The 19,446-nt window shown below is 33.2% G+C and overlaps 2 protein-coding genes across 3 annotated transcripts in view; one reads left to right on the top strand and one right to left on the bottom strand.

Moving 5' to 3' along the window:
• The window catches only part of SELENOF (selenoprotein F), a 41,676-nt gene extending 22,732 nt beyond the window's left edge, over positions 1-18,944 (top strand). The window contains exons 3-5 of one of the 2 annotated variants that reach the window (XM_079140041.1): positions 5,623-5,686; positions 13,674-13,723; positions 18,098-18,944. In XM_079140041.1, the coding sequence (XP_078996167.1) occupies positions 5,623-5,686; positions 13,674-13,723; positions 18,098-18,229 (246 nt within the window). In that variant the 3' untranslated portion in view covers positions 18,230-18,944. The remainder of the gene's footprint in view (positions 1-5,622; positions 5,687-13,673; positions 13,724-18,097) is intronic. The other variant, XM_079140042.1, reaches the window with a different exon arrangement.
• Positions 13,314-13,619, bottom strand: LOC306661278 (ATP synthase membrane subunit K, mitochondrial-like). Its single transcript, XM_079140133.1, has one exon. The coding sequence runs from the start codon at positions 13,533-13,535 to the stop codon at positions 13,329-13,331; it is 207 nt and encodes a 68-aa protein (XP_078996259.1). The 5' UTR covers positions 13,536-13,619; the 3' UTR covers positions 13,314-13,328.
• Positions 18,945-19,446: the final 502 nt, after the last annotated feature.

Below are 19,446 nucleotides of genomic sequence, written 5' to 3'. Positions count from 1 at the left end.
ATAAGTGCAGAATGATATATAATGGGGGTGAAGGGTGTGGGCAGTAAGAGAAGAATGGAGGAACTTTGGATTATGTAGAAAGAAATGAGAAGGAGAGGAGTATGAAAAATGGTGGAATGAGACATCATTACCCTATGTATATGAAAGAGTACACGAATGGTATGAATCTACATTGTGTACAAGCATGGAAACAAAGCGATGTACCCCATTTGTGTACAATGAATCAAAATGTAATCTGTAAAAAATTTTAAAATAAATAATAATAAAACAAATATATATATATGGGACTGGGGTTGTAGCTCGGTGGTAACAGCACTTGCCTGGCATGTGTGAGGCACTGAGTTCAGTCCTCAGCACTGCATATAAATAAAAGAATAAAAATAAAGGTCTATCAGCATCTAAAAACTATATATATATATATATATATATATATATGAAAAATGTTCAATATCTCGAGAAATGCAAATCAAAACTATCCAAAAGTTTCATCTCACTCCAATCAGAATGGCTATTATCAAGAATACAAGCAGCAGTAGGTGTTGGCAAGAATATGGAGGAAAAAGTACACTTACACATTGCTTTTGGGACTGCAAATTGGTGTAACCACTCTGGAAAGCAGTTATGGAGATTCCTTAGAAAACTTTAAATGGAACCACCATTTGACCCAGCTATCCCACTCCTCAGTTTATACCCAAAGGACTTAAAATCAGAATACTACAGTGACTCAGCTGCATCAGTGTTTATAGCAGCTCAGTTCACAATAGCTAGATTGTGGAACCAACCTAGATGCCTTTTAATAGATGAATGGATAAAGAAAAAGTAGTATATATACACAGTGGAATATTACTCAGCCATAAAGAAGAATAAAATTATGGCGTTTGCAGGTAAATGGATGGAGTTGGAGAATATCATGCTAAGTGAGATAAGCCAAACCCCCAAAACCAAAGGCTGAATGTTTTTTCTGATAAGTGGATGCCGATACATAATGGGGGAGCTGGGGATTAAGGAACGAATGAGGGAACTTGGGTTTGTGTAGAGGGAAATGAGGGGAGGGGAGTAGGTGTGGGGTAGGAAAGATGGTGGAATGAGACAGACATCATTACCCTATGTATGATTACGCAATGGTGTGAATCTACATCTTGTACAACCAGAGAAACGAAAAGTTGTACTCCATTTGTGTACAGTGAATCAAAATGCATTCTGCCATCATGCATAACTAAATAGAACAAATAATAAGAAAATAAATAAATAAATAAAATAAAAAGGGCTGCGGATGTGGTTCAGTGGTTAAGTGCCCTGGGTTCAATCCCTAGTACCAAAAAAAACTGGAAAACTTTCAATTGTATGTATGTGCAACATTTTTCTAATGTTTTAACCTGTGAGATGGTTGGTTTGCTTCCACCTTTTGACTCTTTCAAATAAGGCAGCTATGCGTGGCATACAAATATTCATTTGAGTTTACATGTATTTTCTTTGCTCTGAGTCACCTTAGATTCCAAGTCACATCTGTGGTGAAAGGAAACTATTCTCCAGTCATTAGTTATTCTGTTATCACCACCTAACCAATCCTGAGATAATCATTAAACAGACCGTAGTTTGACCAAGACTGTTGGACGATGTATAATATTTCTGGTCTCCCTTATCTACATAATTTGAAACTCATGTCATTACCCTGAGTACAGGGCTAAGATACTTGATCTCACTTTTCCTTCCAAGTATGGCCATATTTATTACAGTTCCTTCCCTGCTTTTCATTATTGTTTTTTCTGTTTGCTCTTTGGATCCAGTGGCCAGACATGATGTGTTAGTAAATTCCAGAGTAAGACCTCGTGACCTAGGACTCCACTAACACATTCCTTTTGATTATATATTCAGAAGCAGAATCTCGGGTCATATGGTAATTTGATTTTTAATTTTTTTAAGCGGGAAGTGCTATCTCATTGTTATTTTGATTTGCATTTCCCTAAATGTTAGTGATATTGAGCATTTCTTTATTAGATTATTGGTTATATGACCCATATTTCTTTTCAAAAACAATTTGTCATATAGTTAGGTCAATTTAATCTTAAAATTTTATGGCTGCAAACGGCCTTAGAGATCATCAGAATTCTAAATCTAAAACACATCAGCGGTTTCAGAGAGTACATGAACAGTCCACATTAAAGCAAAATTCTATCAGATTCTCAAAAGGACCTATGATACCTCAAAACTTAAGAACTCTTGATGTAACCCAGAATCACTAAAATGTTAAAAATCATTATCTTTTGTTAGGTCAAACTAAGGTAATTTTTAAATTTCTTCTTTGTCCTTTTCTGTGTTTTCCAAGTTATTTTATATAAACATATATGGCACATGTGGTCTCTTTTTTTGGTTAATTAAATAAATGCTATTTTAGAACTTTAAAATCCAATGAAGCACAGAAGCCATTCACATCTGTAATCCTGGCTACTCTGGAGGAAGATCACAAGTTAGAGGCCAACCTGGGAAACTTAGCGAGACCTTGTCTCAAAGTAAAAAGTAAAAGGTATAGGAATGTAACTCAGAGGTAGAACTTTTGCCTTGCATGTGTGAGTTTAATCACAAGTATCGCAAAAAAAATAAATAATTTATGTTTAGCTCTTGAACCTCCCTAAAAAACAAATCTAAGAACTAACAGAAAATAAAAATGAATGTGTTATGTTCTTAAAATTGTTAACCTTCTCTCAGGGCCATGGCATTTCCAAGTATATCCCTACCTATAAAACGAATGGGCAACACATAAATACAGTTTTCTCATACTAGACAAAGGTGCCAAAAACATTTTTTGGAGAAAGGATTGCCTATTCAACAAATGGTGCTGGGAAAACTGGAAATCCATATGTAACAAAATGAAATTAAACCACTTTATCACCCCGCACAAAACTCAACTCAAAGAGTGAATCAAAGACTTAGGCATTAGAACAGAGACCCTGCACCTAATAGAAGAAAAAGTAGACCCCAGGACTGGGGTTGTGGCTCAGTGGTAGAGCTCTTGCCTAGCATGTATGAGGTCCTGGGTTCAGTTCTCAGCACCACATATAAATAAATGAATAAAATAAATGTCTATCAACATCTAAAAAAATATTTTAAGAAAAGAAAAAGTAGACCCAAATCTTCACCATGGGAGCTTAGGATCTGACTTCCTGAACAAGACTCCTAAATCCAAAGAAGTAAAATCAAGAATCAGTAAATGAAATGGATTCAAACTAAAAAACTTCTTCTCAGCAAAAGAAATAATAACCTAAAGAAAGAGCCTACAGAATGGGAGAAAATCTTTACCACATGTACCGCAGGTAGAGTATTAATCTATAAGATATTTAAAAAGCTCAAAAAACTAACACCAAAAAAGAAAAAACACAATCAACAAATGGGCTAAGGAATTAAACAGACACTTCAAAGAAGAAGAAATACAATTGATCAACAAATATAAGAAAAAAATGTTCAGCATCTCTAGTAATTAGAGAAATGCAAATCAAAACTACTCTAAGATTTCATCTCACTCCAGTCAGAATGGCAATTATCAAAAACACAAGCAACAATAAATGTTGGTGAGGATGTGGAAGAAAGGTATACTCATATGTTGCTGTTGAGACTGCACCTTGGTGCAAGCATTCTTAAAATCAGCATACTATAGTGACTCAGCCACATCTATGTTTATAGTAACTCAACTCACAACAACTAAAATATGGAACCAGCCTAGGTGCCCTTCAATAGATGAATGTATAAAGAAAATGTATATATACACAATGAAATCTTACTCAGCTTTAAAGAAGAATGAAAGGCATTTGCTGGTAAATGGATGGAGCTAGAGAATATCATGCAGAGCAAAGTAAGCCAGTTCCAAAAAACCAAAGGTCCGATGTTTTCTCTGATATTGTGAATAATTCACAATATATGGCTGGGGAGGGGGGTCCTAGGGAAAAATACAGGTACTTTGGATTAGGCAGAGGGTAGTGAAGGGAAGGGAGGTGGGGTATGGGGATAGTAGAACGAATCAGACATTATTACCCTGTTTGCATATATGACTACACAGCCGACCGGTATGATTCTATATCATATACAACCAGAAGAATGAGAAGTTATACTCTATGTATGATGTATCAAAATGCATTCTACTATCATGTATAACTAATTAGAACAAATTTTTTTAAAAATGGGCAGGCTTTACAGCTACAAAAATAGTGATATTTACCTTTGAATCCATTTGTTCTGAATTCATCACAATAAAATATTTGCATTTGAGTTCTTTATTATAAACTTATACTATAAAGAAAATGTACAGGTTCTGTAACTAGAAAAACAATGTATCATTGAATTCATTTCAACTGATTTTCTTTAAAGGAGAATATTTGCATAAGTCCTTTATAATGAGATTGTACTGATTTTCCTATAATATCTTTACATAGTACTTTCTCTGTTGATCCTTCTGTTGAAAAAGTGTTAGACTTTTTAAATTTTAAGTCATTGATCACATAATATTAAAAGCAGCCTGAAAGAATTCTCATTAAATATTTCTCTCACTTAGGTGGATATATACCTATGTTATATTTATCAGCCTAAAAAATCTTTAGGAAATCATAAGGATTTCATAAAAATCTTCCCAGGGCATCTTACTTATTAAAGTTCATTGTCAAATCTCCTAATGTCCTTCACTTTTTGGATACATATAGGAATACTCCAAGTAAGATTTAAATTCCCCTCCATTTAACATATGGGGGATATATTCCAAGGCTGCCAATAGAACAGGTGTAGCAATGTGCAGGCATGTGAATTGCCACCATCATTACTCTTGGGACCATTATTAAGTTCAAGGGTTGCTTGAACACAAGCACAGTTATAGCACAAAAAGTCCATCTTTTGACAGGTGCTAAGTATCTAATGGGCACGTACCATATATAGCCTGGATAAACTAGCATGGACCAAAGAATGATTTCATGTCCCAGGCACGATGGAGTGAGATTTCATCACACTATTCAGGACATTGCATAATTTAAAACCTAAGAATTAGCTGATTGCAGTGGCACACACCTGTAAACCTACTAACTATCTGAGAAGCTGAGGCAGGAGGTTTGCAAGTTTGAGACCAAGCTGGAAAACAGTCACTTAGTGAAACCTTGTCTCAAAAAATAAAAATAAAAAGGGCTGGGGAGCTAACTGAGTGGTAGAGTGACACTGGGTTCAATCCTTAATACCACCCAAAAATAAAAAGTAAAAAATCTTACAAATTATTTCTGAAATTTTCCATATAATATTTCAGTCTGCAATTAGCCATGAGTAACAGAAACCTCAGATACAGATAAGGGAGTACTTCTGTTGTATCTGGGCCTCCATTTCCTCTTCTGTTAGACTGGAACTATATGGTCTTACTGTGCTCTGACACTGTTTTGATCTATCTATCTGCTGAACTATAATGTTCTTGCTGTAAACGTTCATATTCTTTTTTCCTTTTCTTTTTTCGTTTGTTTTGTTTTGTTTTATTTTGTTTAGTAGTGGAGGTGAAACTCAAGGCCTCATGCATGTTGGGCAAGCACGATGTATTGCTGAGCTATAACCCCAGACCACATTTTAAAATTTATACCAATTTTTAAAATTTTTCTTTTGTAGCTATATGCAGGCGCTATTCTGGAAGTCTGTGGATGAAAATTGGGGCGGTTCCCTCAAGTCCAAGGTAGGTAGTAAACTAATCATTTAAAATCAATATTTCGGAAAAAGGTTCATTAAATAATCCCACGAGTAAGAATTTTCAGGATTATACTTTGTCAATAATGTATGAAGTTTCTTCATATTTTTTTATGGAGGTGGAGTTTTATCATAATTGGTGAATACCAAGTTATTTTCCTGTGAATGAGCACAGCATATAAAATTTAGATATAAAACAACGTGTAAAGTGGTTATAGTTTTAAAAGGACACTGCATTTCTTTTGACAAGTACAAATCTTATGACAGCCTTTCCTTTACCAGATATAAATGTATTTACTTTGAATAACATACCATTCTAGTGTATTTTAAATGTGAATTGATTTACATAGAACTCCTAAGGAAAAATTTCATGAAGTGAAAGTAGACTGGCACAACTTGACAAATCACCAAGAGAATTAAGAATTTGGAATATATAATAAGAGAAAGCCATAATGCATAATGTGTTTATAGAGAGTTTAATGGTAAATATATTAAAGGGTAGTTATGAAAATATGTTCTTTTGGTTAATATCAAACAGTAATGGAGCTTTTTATCTTCAGAATGGCTTGAACTAAGACTTTCTTATTCTATGTCATTTGAAAATCAGTTTTATGAAACTGAACTTAACTGAAGATAATGAAATTCTTTCTGTTCTAATTATGTACCTAATTCTATTTTGATTTCCCCATGATTTTTTTGCCTTATTTACTTAGTGACAAAAGAATTTTTTAGATTCAGTGTTTTACAAAATTGCCTATGTTCATGTGCCTTTGATTGCTGCCTTGGAATGGTTTATAATAAAATATTGCTTATTTTGGCACAGAAATGTAATGTAGTATTTTGGGGGGACATTTTTTATGAGGCCCCAAACAGATATACATCTAATTAAATACATTCTTTGTCAGAATAATCACATATTCTAATGTAGCACATGATATGTTTCCCAGCAAAATTCTGCTTATTCTAAATTTTCGACCTTATTTTTAACAGAAATTTTCACTCTTTATGTTCTCACATAATACTGTGCTATATTCAGCATACCAGTCTTTTGCCTCAACCAAACTTGAAAATCCTTAAATTCCCAGAATTTTTTTCTAATATTAATATACCCAGAATCTGCCAAACACTATTCTAAGAGAAATTCAATTATTTATTGAATTATTGCATTGATTTACTGAATTTTTCTAATTCAAGGGAAGTCCCCACTTTTGACAAATCAGAATCTAATAAAAAGTCTGTCTTAACATTGTGTATTTACTCTTGATGAATTTATAGACTTCAAGCATTCCTTTTTCTGATTTTGTTATTCTGTAACTAAGAAGTCAGATTTTCTAGCTAGTCTTGCCTTTGTTTTTAAATCTCAGAAACCTCCCCAAATTCTCTTAAATATTTAGGTTGCCTTTCTCTGGACATTTTTAAGTGCTTGTAAATTGTCTTTTTGGGATTGACTCAAATGACTCATAATTTTGCACTCTAGGAGGTTCACATACAATACTAAATTTTCTCCGTTTAGATTTTTTGGAGGTGGAAGGGGATACCCAGTAACTTTCAATGAGCTCAGATGAAAATTCAGTTGTAGTTAGTTATGCTGATATTGTATTCTTCTTTCTGGGAATGGTATGGCATTTTTTATTTAGAATTTATTCTAATTCACATGTACTCACCTAGTCAATAGGAAAACATCTATCCATCTATTTTATATGATGGTTCACAAGTCTTAATTATACCTGCCATAAGCTCTTATAATCAAATTGAATCTTAAAATCAATATAATATCATTAGATCTAGCCAAGTGTATCTCTTTTTTTATTTGTATTTTCACTTGTATGTGATTTTGAAAATAGCATAGTTCAAACATTTTTCTTTAACCTCAAGATACACACTTTCTATTATCCGGCATTTCCTCTTGAACACTCTTTGTAGGTTTGGAGGGTTTTTTCAATACTCTTTGAAGTTAGCTCTGAAGAACCTCTGAATCTTGAGAAGAGTTCCTTGACTTCCCAAGCAATGTGTATATCAGAACTTGGCTTTTAGGGAACAGCATAAATGATATGCTAAGAATTATAAGGAAAAAGCTTAAACATAATTTATTTTTTAATCACTTCTGTGTATTATTTACAAAACAGCCTTTATAATTGACAATTAAATTGGCCTAAGAACATTTTCTATATAGAGATAGTATTAATTGTAAAATCTCCAAATTGATGTTTTTAAGCTATTTTTAAAACAGCAGAAAGTAAACTAGAAAATAAATTACCTTCATGAGGTCAGTTTGCAAGTTTGTGGATTTTAACCCTGGTATACTAGTGTAGTTCAGTAAGTTCGGTTTTCTTTGAATTTCTTTTTTTGGACTGTTCTTTTATTTGTAAGGATTATGATTATTTCATGAATTCTGTTCTTAGAAATCCTTCAAAAAATAAAGAGAAATTATACTTAATTTTTAATATAACATTCTATTTTGCAGTTACTGTTAGTCTGTTGATTCATATGTTTAAGAATTGTGAGATCATTAAACATCTGTTATTTACAACTGTGCTAAAAATGACCGAAGATATAATAAGGATGATGGAATAATAAATGAATCATCAATATTATATCATTTTTCAAGTTTGTTATTATGTGGCCTACATAGTATGACACCATCTTTATAGTGTGTTTTTGTTTTGTTTCTTTTTTTAGTTTTCATTGAACTCATTTGGGTATTTAAAGTCTACCATAATGGTATATAGGAAAATTGACAAAAATATTTTATAATGATCAAATAGATCAGAATATGAATGCAAAGATATAAATAGCACTTTAAACTTCTCCTGTTCAGTTAGGTAGCCACTAATCAACATGACTGTTCCATTTAAATAAAATATAGAATTAATTTCCTCACAGTAGCCACATTTCAGAAGCTTAGTAATCACCATATGAAACAAATCAGACATATTTTTATTAATGTAAGTTCTATTGGATAGTACTGCTACAGACTAAAAATGATAATAAAAGTAATTATATAAGCAAAATCTCAGACTGTGAATGAAACTTTATATGATAATATCTTGAATGAGTGGGCTGGGGGTGCAGCTTAGTCATAAGAGTGCCATCCTAACATGCATGAGGCTCTGGGTTTGATCACCAGCACTGCAGAAATAAAACTAAAAAGTAAAAATAAATTTTTAAAAAATCTTGACTGAATTTTCTCACAATCAGGAATCAGTAAATAAACAATATATATTACCTAAGACATAAAGGAGATATATTTTTATCTCAAACCTTGAACCTACTAGAATTATATTTGAATTGTGGAATCATTATTATAAGATGGCTTTGTTCCAAGTTCATATATGAGTTAGTGAACACATAGTTAAAGTCAAACCACATTGTCTGTTTTGTCACTTTTACCTTCAAAACCAGGAAAATACACAGTAAATACTTGACTTTATTGTGTTTAAGTTTGTATTAAAATTTCTAATAGATTTGCTTTTCACTTTCCCTACATTTCTTTTGGAAAAGAAATCATTTAAAAATAGATTTGAAAAGCAGGATCCACTGAACTCAGGTGGTAAATGGTGATGATTATTTTTTTAAATATATTAGTTTTCTTGAAAAGGTGCTACAGCCTCATATTTGTTTTCCTGGACTTCATTTACCATTTGCATATCTAACAACTCATGTAGCTTTAGAGCACATGAAATCTGACTATAATGTGTGATCATTAAACTGGAACATTACAACAAGTAACAATTTTACATATTCAAATACCAGTCTTTTTCTAAAATGTTAAAAATTCACTATCATCCTGTTACATATTATTTGTAAAGCATCATGAGAATTTTTCCTCTTTCAAACTGTGCCATGCTGTGTATTTACCTGAGAAAATAAATACATTGCTACATTCAAAATTTAAATGAATACATAAGTATTGGATCTAAGGAGCTGTTTTGTTTGTTTATTTTTTCCCCCTGACTAGATGAAGATCCAAAAATACTGTTGCCTTTCGTACCATATATTTTTACCATTCGTTTTCAGTTTACTTTCTCCAGCAAAGCATTTGGCAGGTATTTTGACCATTATGAAATGTCAGTTTTTAGGAATAAATTGTTTGAAGTACTAAGAGGTGAAATTCTTTTGGATCCTTTAGATTGTATTGAAGAAAGGACATTATCTTATATTCATGTGAATTTTTACATTTTCAGTTCTCTAGTTCCATTTTTGTTGCCCATTTTTTTAGCACTCCTACATGGTAAAGCCTCCTTTCTCTAAACTCAGATTGCTTATTAACTCTCATTAAATTACCAGCATTTGGACTGAGTGGTAGAATCCTTGCCTAGCATGCCTATAGTCCTGCCCAGGATTGAACCCACAGCCTTAAACATTCTAAAACATATTCTCTACCACTGAGCTGGATATCCCTAGTCTATAGCTGTTGTTTTTATGACCACCTTTTATCCTTTTTATTTCTTGCATATCTGTTTAAATAAAACATAGTTTTCTTCCTCATTCCCATATCCTGTAGGTATCTTGAGATGAAAGAATTATTTTTTTATATTCTCATAGTCTGTCCAATGCCATATGTATATAAGTCCTGAAATTTTTTTTTTATTTTTTATTTTTAGTTGTCAATGGACCTTTATTTTATTTATTTATTTATATTCCGTGTTGGGGATTGAACCCAAGGCTTCACACATGCCAGGCAAGTGCTCTGCCACTGAGCCACAACCCCAGTCCCAAGTCCTGAAATATTAAAAAAATTCATTTACTGCTTGTAGGATGTGATTTGCCTACCACAGGGTACTTAACCTATATTCCCCTCGTTCAAAATTAGTATGCTATGGATCTATGTTTAGCAGAGAAAAAAGAAAGGAACTGAGGAAGATGGTCATTTGACTCATATTCCTTTTACATTTGTTCACTTATTCCAGCTTATTTAAAGTCTATTGAACAAATAAAAAATTATTAAATGTGCTCAGCTGTTTTTTGGAAAAAGGACGTCTCTTAAATCTTTTTTATTCCCCAGAGAGGTTTCTTATATTTGTAGGAAAGGTGTTTTGACACAAGTTAAAAGTGTTGTTACATTATGTTTTACACAGGCATGCATGTAGCAGTTGCCAGTCAGTCTAAAATGCAGTAGAATATCATAAGATCATTTTCATTTAGAAATACTTGTATTTGAACAAATTCTATAGGATAAAGTTAATAGAAAAGATATGCTAATCAGCCAGAGTAATAGTTTTGTTTTGAACTAGATTTTGTAGGGAAAATTACATGGGATATCTGATTGTCTACCAACAAGTCCTCAAAACCTTAAAAAAAAATACCAAATACCATTTACTACTCTTTGTTTTGTTGTCCTAAATGCCAATATGTAAAGCATTCATAATAACACATCTGTACTATTGCTATCTTATTCTAAGTTTGAAAAAATTAATTTCTCAAAAGTTTGTGTTACCTTAAAATCTTAAGAAGAGATTTAAATGATGAAGAACTGGTATGAAGAACCAGTTATCTAGTCAGGCACAGTGGTACACTCCTGGAATCCCAGAGATATGGAAGGCTGAGACAGGAAGGTCACATGTTCAAGATCAGCCTCAGCAACCTAGTGAGAACCTTAGCAATTTAACAACATCCTGTCTCAAAATAAAAAGGGATGGGAATGTAACTCAGTGGTAAAGTGCTCCTAGATTCAGTCCCCAGTCCTAGGAGGGGGGAAAAAAAGAGCAGGCATCTAAATGAAACAAGTATTTATTTTAGAAAAAAAAAAATTGTAAACTTTTTAATTTGAATAATTAGAAATTATTGTTATTGAAAAGTTGATAAAAAATAAATTAGCGACAACTAAAAGAGAGGGAAACATTCCTTTAAAATTTCCCCAAATCTGTACTGCCAAGTGAAACCTTTTAAAATAACAGCATTATTTTGTTTCGTTCTTCTGGGCTTTTTTATTTTGAAATGAAACTATTTATGGATAAATATTTACCCTTTTTTTTTTTTTAAACAACCATAAGAAACAAACTTTCATTTCTTTCTTTATAGTACTAGGGATCAAACCCAGGGCATCACAAATAGTAGGCAAGCACTTTACTGTTGAATTACATCCTTTTATTTTTTAAACTGGTTCTCACTTAATTACCCAAACTGGCCTCAAACTTGGAACCCTCTTGCCTCAACTTCCTGAATACCTGTGATTAACAAGCAAACACCACCAGGCTCAGCTTTGTAACCTGCTTTTTATATATCATAGGAGCTTGCTTCTGTGTCACTAAATATGGTTCAGTGGTTGTGCATTTATTGATTGGTGAGTGTTAATTTATTTGACCAGTATTGTTTCACACATTTCGATTATTTCCAGATTTCCAGAGTTTGTTATAAGGACCTTACATATTATATCAGTTGTTTCATCTGCTTGAAGAAAGTCCTAGGAATAGACTTGCAGTTTTAAAGGATATATGCTTTTCATTTTTGATTCATTTTGCTAAGTACCCTTTAGGAAGATGTTTATATTTCCTCCCAAACTCACCTCCACCAAAATCTCTCCCTGCTCCCTCTTTAACCTCTCATATCCTAGAATCTTTTGTCATTCCAAACGTAGGTACCTTACCTGTTCTTTGGTCTTTTTTTTTTTTTTTTTTTTTTCCCCACTAATAGTAAAGGTGAATATTTATTCATTTATTTATTCATTTATTCCATTCTTTTCATCAGTCTATAAATCTCGTAAGGGCAGAAGGTGCATGTTTTATATAGCTTTATCGCTTTATCTCTGCTGTCAGGCATTTAATAAATATTCAGTTTTAATTTAAATTTTTAATCCATCTAGAATGTATTTAAATATAAGATACAATGTGTGTACCTATTTTTACTGTTTTTTTCCCAAATAGTTTGGCTGTTTTCTCAAAAGGATTGAATAATTCACACATACTAGTCGTACATATCTCCTTCCCCCACTCTGATTTGATAGCTGTACCATATTTTAAAATTCTTAAGATATTTATCTCTCTCTAAATTCCCTAATCTGTTTAAAGTGTTTTGGTATAACTAAACAACTAAGCACATTCTCCCTTCATATTTTACTTTTTTAAACTAACCTGACTGTTCTCATATATTTTTTTGTTGTTGTTAGTGTTTGTTTGTTTGTAGTATGGGGATTGAACTCATATATAGTAGGAAAGCATTCTACCACTGAGCTACATTCCCAGCCCTTTTATTTTTTTCTTTTGAGACAGGGTCTCACTAAGTATCCTAGGCTGACCTTAAACTTCAACTCCTACCTTGACCTAGTAGTTGGGATTACAGGCATGGACCACCACACCTGGCTCATACATTTACTCTTATAGCCAAACTGCACTATAATGTAATAATAATGTAGTGTACATACGTAAGACTTTTATCAATTCCTAAAACTTCCATTGGAATTTGGGATTTTAATTAATTTGAAACACTTAACAATGTCTTAAAATATTAGTCTTCCTTTAGGATAAGGTGTGTCTCTCCCTTTACTCATTATTTAAATTTCTTTAGTTTCTTTAATATAGAACATAATGTTTCATTTGTTAAGTTTCTACTCTTTTTTCCCTCAGGTTCATAATTTATTGTATAAATTAAATCTTACATGATAAGTTGACATTAGTTTCTCCAGGAATGGGAACTTAACAGATGAGGTCATGCATTTTGAATCCATTTATGTTGCTTTTTACAGCTGGAGTTTTAGACCCTAGCTTGAAGTTTAAGACAGCCAAAGCAGTGCCTCCATATATAGCCAGTACACAATTCATTCTACCAGTGAGAGTATGAGAGTTGAAATATTTTTTAATACCAGTGAACTGGAATTGGACATCAGTTTCCAGACCTGCCATGATTTCAATCTTGTCAAAGCCACAAATTTAGCAACCTACATTCTTCAGTGTATACTATTTCCACCCTTTATATTGATATATATAGCCAGTTTGGATTTGGACATGAAGAATTTAAATCTTTTTTTTTTTTTTTTTTAGCTTTCGTCAGAAGTGATAAACCCAAACTATTCCGAGGACTACAAATCAAGGTAAGGTGATTTTAATGCAGTCTCTTTTTATCCCCAGTATTCAAATTTATTTCTTTTTACATTAAAATCAATACTTGGATAAATAATTTTTAAACTTTATTTTTTAATGCAGTATAATGTTTACAGAAAAAGCGAGCAGAAAGTCACGTGTTTCCATGTACTCTTTGACCCCCACACTCACCCTCAGTTTCCCCTGTTAAAACATTGCATTATGTGGTATACTTGTTACAATTATTGAACCAATATTGATATATTAGTATTAAGTAGATTTCATAGTTTTCTTTTAGGGTTTGTTTTAGTCAGTGTTTTCACCACCATGACTCAAAGACTTGACAAGAAAATTTTAGAGGAAGAAAAGTTTATTTGATGCTCACAGTTTCCAAGGTTTTCGTCCAAAGACGGCCGACTCCATTCCTTCATTCCTTGAGCCAAGATGAAGTAGAACATCTTGGCAGAAGGGTGTGGTGGATGAAAGCAGCTCAGGACATGGCAGTCAGGAAACATAGAGGGAGAGTGCTTAAGCATGAACGTGAAATATCTTCCTTTAGGCTGAAGGGACAGGGATGGAGGTTGGATATCATAAATATGTAGGGCAGATCAGTGGAGTAGGAGACGGGGAGGAAATTTGGAATGAATCAACAAAATCACATAAAATGCACACATACCCAGGTAACTTCACCTTTATGTATATGTAGAAAGCATAAAGAATGAATAAATAAATAAATAAATGAGCAAAGAAGATTATTGCCAGGCATGGTGACACAGGCCTATGATCCCAGAGGCTTGGGAAGCTGAGGCAGGAGGATCACAGGTTCATAGCCAACTTCAACAACTTAGAGAGGCAACTCAGCAAGACCCTGTCTCTAAATAAAATATAAAAAGGGGCTGGGGATGTGGATCAATGGTTGAACACCCCTAAGTTCAATCCTTAGTACCAGAAAAAAAAAAAAAAAAAAAAAAAAAGGAAGATTAGGGGAGTAAAGGAAAGAGAATAGGGGGAGGGAGAAGAGGAAAGAAAGTAGGGGAACGGATTGAAATCAAATTCCATACATGTATCATGATGTCAAAATTCTATGCATGTATCATAATGTATAACTAATGCTCTAATAAAAAAATATATTTTTAGATCTTTGATTATTTTTATCAGTTTTGTCATTTTTCTCATGTAGTTCATATACATATTTGTTAGATTTATACCTGAGAATTTTTCTTCTTTTGGTATTGTGCTAGTCAGCTTTCTATTACTGTAATATACCTGACATAAATCAGTTTATGAAGAGATAGTTTAATTTCACCTCACAATTTTGGAGATTTTAGACTAAATTGGCCCTGTTGCTTTGGGTTTGTGACAACACATCATGGCAGGAGCACATGGCAGAGCAAAGCTGTTTACCTCATGACTAGGAACAAAAGAGAAGGAGGAAGAGATTGGAGTTCCACAATATTCCTCAAGATTATACCCCAGTGAATGGAAAAACTTCCACCAGACTCCATCTCTTAAAGATTTTACCACTTCTCACTAGTGCCAAGCTGGGGACTCAGGATTTAACACATGAGCCTTGGAGGATATTTAAAAGATACAAACTATAGTAGGTGCCAATTAAATGATATTATATTGTTAATATCGAACTCCACCTATTCATTACTGGTTCATAGGAAGTCAATTGAATTTTGTAACCTTGTATTTTGAACCTTGCTGTAATCCCTAGTTTCATTATTATTTTTGTTGATTCTTTGGGATACTCTACAGATAGTCATGTTATCTATGAACAAAAAGTTTTATTTTTTCCTTCTCAATCTGAACACCTCATACCTTGTTTATTTCCTTTTGATTTATTGCATTAGTTAGGACTTCAAGTGTAACGTTGAATAGGAATCTTGAAAGGAGACATCCTTGGCTTGTTCTAAATAAAGGGGGAAAACATCTAGGTTTTCACCATTTTGATTTTAGTTGTAGAGTTATTTTGCAGGGGGGTGGGGGGCAATTGGTGCCATGGACCAGACCCAGGCCATTGAGCTATACTCTGAGCAGCAGTTGCTTTTTATAATTTTTTTTTTATCAAGTTGATGAATTCCCCTCTATTCATAGTATGCTGAGAGTTTTTATCATGAATGGATGTTGATGGATTTTCTTCTCATGTGCTTTTTTCTGCATCTGTTAATATTACATGATGATTCTTAACCTTTTAATAGTAATGGATTACATTAATTAATTTTCAAATGCTACAGCAGCCTTGCATACCTGGAATGAATCCCAATTAATCATAGTGTATAATTCCTTTTTCATATTGTTGGATTTGATTTGCTGATATTTTGTTGAGGATTTTTGTAGTTATATTCTATCTAACTTTTTATTTTTTTGAATTAAAATATACTTGAATAATCAAAATTTTTAAACAAATTATATAGTATTATTATTGATTCATTAGTTCAAAGAACCCATATTTCCTCTTCCCACATTTTTATTGATACATTGTTTCTGTATATAATGATGGGATTTATTGTTACATATTCATACATGCACACAATATAACAATATAATTTGGCCAGTATCAATCCCCAGCATTCCCCCCGCCCCCCCCCGCTTGCCTTCTCCTACCTCCTGATCCCTTTCCTCTAATGATCTCCCTTGAATTTTCATGAGATTCTCCACTCCCTTTCTTTATCTTTTTCCTCTGTAGCTTCCACATATGAGAGAAAACACATGACCCTCAGATTTTGACTTATTTCACTTCACATAATGGTCTCAAGTTCCATCCATTTTCCTGCAAATAACATAATTTCACGTTTTGTTATAACTCAATAAAATCCCATTGTGTATATATACCACATTTTCTTTATTCATTCATTGGTCGATGTACACAGAGACTGGTTCCATAGTTTGGCTCTTGTAAATTGTGCTGCTATAAACATGGGTATGCATGTATCACTGTAGTATGATGACTTAAATTCTTTAGGGTAAATACCAAGGTGTGGTATAGCTGGGTCATATGGTAATCCCATGCCTACTCTTTTGAGGAACCTCCATAATGATTTCCATAATGTTTATAATAATTTACAGTGCAACCAACAGTGTAAAAATGAGAGCCCATATTTCTAAATTCTACAAATGGGTTGGGAATCTACCTGGTGCTAATAATCATGTCAGAGCTTCTCTCTAAGTTCACAGCACCAGAGTATTAAAAAAAAAAAAAAAAAACAGAATCAGCAGCAGCAGCAGCAGTTGCTGAAAAAAGTCCTAAGAGCTCCATTACTCATCAACTGCTACATTTTTAGTTACAAATGGGTTCATGTTTATTGTTACAGCCTTGCCTTGTCCAGAGTAAGAGTATCTCAGAACTCTCTTCATTATTGGACCTAACTAATGGATCTGACATTTGAAGAATCCAGCCTGATTCTAAACTGATCACTGCAAAATCATTATAGATTTCTTAAACTGAGGAAAATGTATGACCCAGTGTGGGATTCTGTGTCTTATGTTTTATCCACAGTCTAATTTAAAGCATTGGTTGCCCAGTAGGGGCCTGGCAATAAAATCCAGGGCCTCAAAGTTACTCTGCAAACATTCTACCACTGAGCTAAAAATCACAAGCCCAAAAACATCTCATATAAAATCATTGTCTCATTAATTATTTTGAATTTGCTTGCCTCCACCATTAGATTTTAGCTCATTTGAGTTTGAGAGTTCTGTATGTAAGAAACATTTGTTACATTTCATAATAAATCTGTCTTGCTGGGCATGATGGTACATGCCTAAAATCTCAGTAACTCATTAAGATGAGTAGAAGGGGGTGCTGGGGAGATAGCTCAGTTGGTAGAGTGCTTGCCTTGTAAGCATAAGGCCCTGGGTTCAATCCCCAGCACCAAAAAAAAAAAAAAGATGAGTAGAAGGATCACAAGTTCAAGGCCCAGGCTTGACATCTTTACAAGATCCTGTCTCAAACTAAAAAGGACTGGGAGGGGCTATAGCCCAGAGGCAGAGCCTTTGCCTAGCCCGTGTGAGGCACTGGGTTTGATCCTCAGCATGGCATAAAAATAAAATAAAGGTACCTAGTTCCCCTCTCTTTAAGAAAAAAGACTGGGAATGTGCAGTTCAGTGGCAGAGTAGCCGTGGGTTGAACAGTAACATTGGGGTTAGAGGACTATCTTGATACCAACAGATATTTTTCTCTTGAGAATTAAAATGTAAATTTTTTAAATTCTCATTTTTTATGAAATTATATTTAATTATTTTTAAAGACTTCTTTAAGATCTATTTATTATGATATTATTTCTTAAAGAATTACTATTTTAATTAAGCTGTTCTGATGTTGGTTGAGGCTTAGATGGCTCTTTGTGAGGAGAAAATAATGGTGATGTCCCTCTGTTTTGTAGTATGTTCGTGGTTCAGATCCTGTACTAAAGCTTTTGGACGACAATGGGAACATTGCTGAAGAACTAAGCATCCTCAAATGGAACACAGACAGTGTAGAAGAATTCCTGAGTGAAAAGTTGGAACGTATATAAATGTTGCTTAAGTTTTGTCCTATCTTTTTGTTACCTTATCAAATGAAATATTACAGCACCTAGTTTTGCTATTGATCAGTCTCTTTCGGTGAGGCATTAAACATCTAATTAGGAGTTGAAGTGGCAGCACAGCTCGTGATAACTAAGGAATTGGCAAGCGTCACAAAACCATTTTTTTAATTTATGTCCTGCATTTCTTGACACCACTGACAAAATGCTTTGTAATAGTCTTCTGGTTAATTATGCAAATGATAGTTTGTGATAATTGGTCCAGTTTTACGTACAACCCATTTTTAAATGAGGGGGATTAATAAGAAATGATTGCTATGCCTCATGAGCTGTGCGCTACTTTGAAAGTAATGACAGAAACTACAAAGAAAATAAGTTATGCCAAGCCTCGACCACCTGATCCTCAGAGCCTCTCATATTTTTGTATTACCCTATTTTCTTTTTAATACATATGTTATTTATAGCTTGTAACGAATGTACTGCTTAAAAACTTGGTAACCTAATTATTGTAAAACAGATTCAAGATCTGCAGTGAGAGTGAAACATTACAAAGATTTGTGTTAATGAAGACTACACAGAAAACCTTTCTGAGGATTTGTGTAGATCCGATATTTGGCAAATTTTTATGTTTTACATTCTTACTGAAAAGTTCCATTTAAAAATGACCACCTATAAGACCAAAATATAAATAAAAACTTTAAAAATCTGTCAGAATTTGGAATTATTCTGGTTTGTCCTCTCATGTTTAAAAATGATTAAGCTCCTCAGTGCATTCTTATTTTTCATATATGCTTTTCTAAGCTGTAATGTAAGAATGACTATATTGTTTAAAACTCTATCATAATTTCTTTTTGTTGACAATATAGGTTGATTCTAATCTTTCCCACCAGTTTACATTATATAACTTTTTTTATGTTCCTATTTCAATATTATTATACAAAGTAGTAGGGTTCATTATGACATATTCATATATGTGCATAATTTTCCTTAATGTATTCCCAGTACTTCCCTTTTCCCTCTCCTCTACTCTTGTCATTCCTTCCATTTATTTACATATTTTTTCCATTGTCGCATTATAATTTTACATAAAAGTGGAATTCATTGTAATATGTATTCATACATGCATATAGCTTAATTTGGTCGGTTTTTTCCCCCATTCATGTAATATTATAAATTATATCTACTTTTAAAGCCAGCAAGAGAATGAA

This window comes from Sciurus vulgaris (assembly GCF_902686455.1).
Source record: "Sciurus vulgaris genome assembly, chromosome: 1".
Classification (NCBI taxonomy): Eukaryota; Metazoa; Chordata; class Mammalia; order Rodentia; family Sciuridae; genus Sciurus; species Sciurus vulgaris.
Note: the sequence above shows the minus strand (reverse complement) of the source record. Positions and strands in the feature narration are given on the sequence as shown.

Bases quoted from the DNA above. Each gene is read 5' to 3' on its own strand.
- LOC306661278 (XM_079140133.1), bottom strand. From the start codon at position 13,535: ATGGCAGGTCTGGAAACTGATGTCCAATTCCAGTTCACTGGTATTAAA.